The sequence below is a fragment of the Dryobates pubescens genome, chromosome 4, assembly GCF_014839835.1.
Source record: "Dryobates pubescens isolate bDryPub1 chromosome 4, bDryPub1.pri, whole genome shotgun sequence".
Taxonomy (NCBI): Eukaryota; Metazoa; Chordata; class Aves; order Piciformes; family Picidae; genus Dryobates; species Dryobates pubescens.
In genome coordinates this window covers 5,410,441-5,417,500 of record NC_071615.1, presented here as the reverse complement: position 1 = coordinate 5,417,500, position 7,060 = coordinate 5,410,441, and the positions used below count along the sequence as shown (strand labels likewise).

General features: G+C 56.0%; 1 protein-coding gene across 1 annotated transcript; it reads left to right on the top strand.

Annotated features, from left to right (window-relative positions):
* Positions 1-2,503: 2,503 nt before the first annotated feature.
* UNCX (UNC homeobox) lies at positions 2,504-6,728 on the top strand. The gene is made up of 3 exons (XM_054161306.1): positions 2,504-2,753; positions 3,900-4,075; positions 5,676-6,728. The coding sequence occupies exons 1-3, from the start codon at positions 2,504-2,506 to the stop codon at positions 6,726-6,728; spliced, it is 1,479 nt and encodes a 492-aa protein (XP_054017281.1).
* Positions 6,729-7,060: the final 332 nt, after the last annotated feature.

The following is a 7,060-nucleotide window of genomic DNA, read 5'->3' as shown; positions in this document are numbered from 1 at the left end:
AATTAAACAATTTGCATGCTAATAAGGTAACAATTATCAGGGCTTCTGTTGAAAGATTCAGGTTATTACAACACGCCAATCTGGAGGCCAGGGGTCAGGGAGTGAGAGGCGAGAGAAATTTCAACTCAAATTAACATTCTGTCAGCTCCAGAAAATGGGATAAATAAAGTCGAATTAATTCATTATAATAAAGAGAGAGAGAGGGGGGAAAAAAGTCCCCCCTCTCTTATTCTGGGGCTGGATTGATTACCATTCTGTATTCAGAAACACGTCCCCCTCACATTCCTCTCCTGAAATCCGACAGAAAATGAGGCATTTATTGCTACAGGCAAAATTTGGTCCAGTGGACACAGTTTACATTTAGTATTTATAGAGAAAGAAATTAAATTATGGTGAAAAGTGAAGCCCTTGACCCCAGAATTAATACCAACCCCATCATTTTCTTATTTCTGCTAGGGCTGTGCAGTCCAAATTCAAGCTACCTTTTAGCTCTAAGCAGAGACAGGGAGACCATAATTAAACTAATCTATAGTGGGGAGGGAGGGAACAGCAATAATACAGCAGTATATTGTATGGCATTCAATTAGGTGAATAAATACAGCTCCGGACAGACAACATAGATTAGAGACTCGAGTTCCCTTTTATTTCAATTTTAGCTTCCCCCTCTCTCATACCCACACAATCCAGCACCAGGGAATGTATCTTCTTGACTGGATATTTTATAACTGGAAAATCTATTTGTATGTTTTCCAGAGATAAAGTGTCTCTCCCTCTTTCCCTTTCCCCCCTCACTCCTTTTCCCTTCCTCTTTATTTTTTTTCCCCCTTCTTTCCCCCTCTTGGACCCCCCGTCCGCCCCCCTCCCGACTCGAAGGATTTAATTCCGCACGAACCTCCCAGGAAGATTTAAAGAGTTTTCCCCCTGTTTGATTTTCTAGCCCCGCTCTTTCTCTCCCTTCTCCTCTTTGTTAATCGCAAACATTGCTTCTCACTGCGCTCCCCTTCCCTTCCCACCTTTCCGGGGACCGAGGGGCACAGGGCCTGGGTCCCTTCCGGCCCAAGGGACCGAGGACTCTGGTCTTAGTGGGAGAGAGTGGAAAACATGCCCCCAATTCCTCCCTACTTGGGGCCTGGAAAGTGTTTCTCCAGCCGGACTCTGCGGGAGAGGGCACAAAACTGGGAGCCCCAGCCCCTCTCTTTGCCAGAAAACTATTCACTTGATTGTTAACCGGGGGGACCAACCCATATTTTATTTAGGTGAAAACTTCTATGGGGACGTAATTTAATTAGGAAGAATTTGGCGGCTGTTTGGAAGCTGTTAATGACTGGCGGAGCAAAGCTCGGGGTGTACGATGAGCTTCTTGTCTTTCGGAGGGCGGGCGGGGGGGGAGGGGGGAGAGTTGGAGGGGGTGGGAGATGGTAAGAGGGGAGGGATGGAAACTTTATTTGGGTTTTCTTTTAATTTATTTATTTATTTCAATTTTTGGCCTCCTCTCTGGCGAACAGAGGCTGCTGTCGATTGTGGCTGCGCTCGCAATTCAAAGGTTGTGGTTGATGCTGGGGAGGGGGGTGTCCGTGGCCAGATCGATAAGAGATTGCATTAATTATGATTTCGATTGATATGCTCCAATCTCCTTTTAAACTCTGAAACCGGCTCTTCTCCTTTTTCTTTTTACTCCTCTTTTTTTTTTTTTTCCTCTCCCCCATTTTTTTCCCCTCTGCCCCCCTCCCCTCTCCCCTGTTATAGAGCCGGAGAGGAGATGAAAAGGCTTGTAGTTTTAAATTCAATGTGACAGCTCTGGAAAGAGCGGATGATGAATCTCCTATTATTGGATCAGTCTATTTGCCGCTCAATGTCTCTCTGTAATTGGAGCAACATCACTTTAAAGGTTCAGAGAGTAGAGCATTTCTGGTGAAAAATCCCCACAACACGCTGGTGAATGTTTTAAAGGGAAATCTATTAGTGATTTGGAGAGGGGAGGGGACAAGGGGGAAGAGGGTGGGTTGGAGCTGGGGGGTGGGGGGGGAGAGGCTGTGTGTGTGTGTGTAACTCCGGCTGTTTAGTATTTAACCGGGTATCAGGCAGATCCATGAGTTCCCCTCCAGCCCCCCCTCCCTGCACCCTCCCCTGCCCGCCCGGCCCCCGCCGCCCTCCTCGGGCTGGAGTTCCTATCAAAGCCCCCCTTGTCGTGTTGTGACAGCTCTGATATTGTTTATTGAGGCTGGATGTCAGGTATAATTAGCAATCGATATGGAAAACGTTTGCTCCCCACACTGGCACGTCTCTGACGTCAGGACCGATTAACGTTTCTTATTGGTCCCAAATTCCCCCAGCCTGAGCTAATTATTGGGAGCCTGATGTTGATAAAGTTAAAGCGCCCGGGCGCCCTGCAGCATGAGCCCCTCGCCGCGCCTCCTCCTCCGGCAGCAGCACCCCCGGCCCCAGCCGCCCCGCCGCCAGCACCCCCAGCCCCGCCGGCACCCCCCGCGCTAGAGCCGCCCCCATGATGGACAGCCGTATCTTGGAGCATCCCCATGCCCAGTTCGGGGGGATGGTGGGTTTCCCTTACCCGCTCGGGCACCACCACGTCTACGAGCTGGCCGGGCACCAGCTGCAGTCGGCGGCCGCCTCCGTCCCCTTCTCCATCGATGGATTACTGAGTGGCTCCTGCGCCGCCTCCGTGGTCAACCCGGCGCCGCTCATCCCCTCGGGCTGCGGGGTGACCGGGGACAGTCAGCCCTTCAAGCTCGCAGGTAGGAGCGGCCCCGTCTCCCTGTCCCCCCACCCCCGCCCCACATCACCACCCCTGTGATCCGACCGCTGCTCCCTGCCCGGAGTGTGTCAGCGCGGAGGAAGAGAAGACCCCACCTCCCCCCACTCTCATCTTCCATCTGCGGATATTGGGGTGCCTGGAGAGGGGGAGCGGCTGTGCTGGGCCCCCCCGAGGTGGTGGACAAGACGGGACCGGGAGAGCCCGAGCCAAGCACCGGGAGCGTCTTCCGTTCCCACTGGCGTGTGCCCTGAACAATAGCGGGCCCGGCCCGGTGCCTTGCCCCAAAGTTCATCTCTAAGGTGGAGGCTTGAAGCATATAATTAAAAATAAAATACAAAAATATTATTTGGAATTGCTGCAGTCTGGGGAATGAAGGGGAGTAATTATTATTACGATGCTTTTAAACGATTTAACCGAAGGGAAGCACTCTCCATCTCTTTCCTTCCCACCGGCCTGTGGCACCGCTATTGTTCAGCTATTAAAACACTTCATCGCCCCAACATCCTTTTGATTAATCCTGGAGCAGCTCCCTCCACCCTGCACCTCCACTAAATAAAAATTATTATTAATATATTTCCACACCTGGCGGAAAACCTTAGGAGAGGTGCAGCTAGGGCTGGAAATCCCCAGCCTGGAGATGGACGCACACAGAGAGGCTGCGAGCACCCCATCCCCACGCCCGCCTGTGCCTGGGGGGTTTGGGGGAGGCCCAGGGGCCACCCTACCCTCGTGGTCCTGGGGGACCCGGGCCGGGAACTGTGGCCCACACCGGTGCTCCGGGGAGGTGGGGGCTGGGGAAGGGAAAGAGTGGGGGGCTTTAAATTATTATTATTTTTTTTTTAATGAAACCTTTGGTGGCTGGAGCAAATATTGGAACTTCTCTCTCTCTCTCTGCCAGCTGAGTGCCTGTGGAGAGCTTCCTTCAGGAATAAATGTTCTGTAAAGTACATTTTCGGAGGAGGCGAGGGCTGATCGGGTTCCTCCCCATTTTTAGCGCAGGTGTGTGTATAATCCCGCTCTTTTACCAACGCTACCGAGCACAAAAGTTAAAAGGCTCCTGTGAATGGCAGGGAGGGGGGGAGAAGGCCTGTCTTCCAGGGAGCTGAGGGTATTTCTGCCTTTTCAGACTCGGGTGACCCGGACAAAGAAAGTCCTGGCTGTAAAAGAAGACGAACCCGCACCAATTTTACTGGCTGGCAGCTCGAGGAGCTGGAAAAGGCGTTTAATGAGAGTCATTACCCGGACGTGTTTATGCGAGAGGCTTTGGCTCTCAGGCTGGACTTGGTGGAGTCCAGAGTGCAGGTAAAAACCGTGTGTGTGTGTCCCTTTCCCTCTCCCTCTTCTCTCTGCGCCGAGCTGTCCCAGGGGAGGCCGCGCCGGACCCCGCAGCCTGGGCTCGCATCCCTGCGCCAGGATGGGCCCGCAGCCCCGCTCCTCCTGGCCTTCCTCCTTTGTTTCCTTGCCTTGCACCGATTCTTGTGGTTTATTTTCTTCTTCTTAATCCCTTTTAATTTATTTTTTAATCTTGCAAACGAGACCCAAAGACTAGCATCCTAGCCTGGCTTCCTTGACTCTTTTTTTTTTTTTTTTTTACCCCCAATGTAAACATTTTTCTTAAATGAGTCAAGGGCGAAAAATTAGAATGCGAACATGAGGCTTAATCACGGGCCAGGGTGCGCTGAATATCAACAAATCTCGTAGGCTCAGTAAGAGCGACTGCAACTTGTAGAACTTAATTTTAACGAAGTGCTCAGGGCCTCGGTCGGACGGGATGGGGCGGGGAAACATTCATTGCCTTAATTCATCCCGAAAGAAAATAAAATGGGGATCGAATTGGAAGTATGCGGGCGCAATGCGGGTTGTCTGTTGCATCTTCAGATGCTGTTCAATGCCGCGGTGGCTGCGAGGGAACGGCGAGGCCGAGCCCGGCGCCGCTGCTCCGGGCGTGCGGGGAGGCTCGGATCGGTTTGGCGGGGCCGGGTAGCTGCGTGTGCGGGGAATGAGTTCTTCAATCCGCTCAGGTCCCTTTGGGATGAGCTGACGCCGTTTGCTGCGGTTCCTCCATCACCTTTGTCTCACGGTCTCTTACCGAGATGCCTTTTGCTGCTCGGCGCCGGCAGCAGCCTCTCCGCCGTGTTCAGGGGCTCGGGAGCTTTGCGAGGCTCTCCGGGACCCGGCCCGGGGTGGGGAAAGGTGCCCGGATCGGGTCACCGAAGTCCCCTGCACCCAATGTAGTCGCTGGATCCGTCTGGGACCTCGTGAGCCGAGGCCCTTGCGGGCTGAACGGTCAGGGAACCACCGAGGCAGGCCGGAGCGGAGAGGTTTTAATTTAAACTTATTTTACTAATTAAACGCCATTTTCCAGGCTGCTCCGGAGTCTGGGATGGACGAGAGGCCCAGACCCTGCTTTGCTCGGGCATGGCGATTTCCCTTCCTTGCCGCTCCTGCCTTCGGCCCTCTTATTATGCTGTGGGTTATTGCAAACGCTGCTGTGGGGGGTTCGGGCCCAGCTACCGGGGCTGTGGCTGCCGCTTTTGTACCCCTGGCCGTGGGGAAGAGTCGTGGCTGGGGAAGATATGTTACCCCTTCTCCTCCCCACGGCGCTGATGCGGGCAGAGTGCAGTGAGTATGTGTGTGAATGTGCACCCCCCTCTTGTGTTTTGTTGCGGTTTTTCATTTATATTTTGGGGTTTTTTTCTACCCTGTTAAGGAAGCGTGGATCTCTCTTGCTGCCCCCTCCCTTCTCTCCGTCTCACAGACGCCCAGTTCCACGGATGGGGCTGCCGGCACCTGGAGGGGTTGAAGGGGGAGGCCTGAGCTGCGCTTCTCCCTCCCCCTGCCCTGGCCACCGCGGGGGGCCGGTGCGCTGGGTGTTAATTGCTTCTCGTTGTTCGGTGTGTAGGTCTGGTTCCAAAACCGCCGGGCCAAATGGAGAAAGAAAGAAAACACGAAGAAGGGCCCGGGGCGGCCGGCTCACAACTCCCACCCCACCACGTGCAGCGGGGAGCCTATGGACCCCGAGGAGATCGCCCGTAAGGAGCTGGAAAAGATGGAGAAGAAGAAGCGCAAGCACGAGAAGAAGCTCCTCAAAAGCCAAAGCCGCCACCTGCACTCGCCCAGCGGCCTCTCCCTCCACAGCACGCCCAGCTCCGACAGCGACAGCGGGGGTGGGGGGGGCCTCTCGCCCGCTCCGCCCGAGGCCAAGCCCCGCGGGCAGCCCCCGCCACCCCACCCGCCGCCTCCCGCCGCCGCCGCTCCCCCTTCCGAGCCACCCCCCGGCACCTGCGACCAGACGGCAGAGCCCTTCTACCCCAGCCAAAGAAGCGGGAACGGGCGGCTCCAGCGCCCACCTGACAAGGACTGCGCGGCCGCCCCGTCGGGGGACGGCAGCGGCGCCGCGGGGGGCCCCCGCGGTGCTGGCAGCTTCCACAAGCTCAACCCTTTCAGCGTGGAGAGCCTTCTCTCTGACTCGCCTCCCCGCCGCAAAGCCACCCCGGACTTCCCCAGCCTCCCTCCCTGCGCCCCTCGCACACTCATCGGCAAAGGACACTTCTTGCTCTACCCCATCACTCAGCCTCTGGGCTTCCTGGTCCCGCAGACCGCCCTCAAGGCCAGCCCAGGCCCAGAGGCCGGTCAGCCCCCCCGGGACTCCCCACTGCCCGCCGCCAATCCCGGCCCGCCCGGTTGCAGCGCGGAGCCGGCTCCCGCCGGTGCCCAGCCCGGCCCCGGCGCCACGGACTCGCCGGCGGCTGCGACGGGGTCGGTGCTCCCCCCGTCTTCGGCCGGTGCTTCGCCCTGTTCTGTGGCCGCACACGGTGACCCGGCGGCGGCCGCTCCTGCGGAGGGCGGCAGCTTCCCCCGGCCCAAATCGCCGGTCCGGGCGCGGGACGCCAGCACAGCCAGGGACAGATCGGACTGCGGCCCCGCCGACGGCGAGGAGCTGGACATGGACTGACAGGGCAGAAAAAAAAATAACTAAACAACAAAACAGGGCAAAAATAAAACCACCCGAGAACGACACCGACACCCCCCACCCCCGCCTGTCAGCCGTGAAAAACAGGGGGGGAGCGTTTCCCCGTGCACCCCACGCACACTGGCCCCGCAGCCCATGGGAGGCGGTGGCCCAGCCGAGAGAGTGGCTCGTCCTCTCCTTAGTACTTATTACAGGTCGATTCAGGTGATCAGTTAGAGCTTTTGGGTTTTATATTGGAAGGAGGGAAAGAAAAAAAAAAAAAGAGGATAAAACAACAACAAAAAGATTAAAAAAAAAGAAAGAAAAAAAGGGAA

Excerpts from the sequence above, each read along its gene's own strand:
- UNCX (XM_054161306.1), top strand. The coding sequence starts at position 2,504 with ATGATGGACAGCCGTATCTTGGAGCATCCCCATGCCCAGTTCGGGGGG. Across the intron at positions 2,754-3,899 it reads TCAGCCCTTCAAGCTCGCAG|ACTCGGGTGACCCGGACAAA; the intron begins GTAGGAGCGGCC and ends CTGCCTTTTCAG. Across the intron at positions 4,076-5,675 it reads TGGTGGAGTCCAGAGTGCAG|GTCTGGTTCCAAAACCGCCG; the intron begins GTAAAAACCGTG and ends TTCGGTGTGTAG.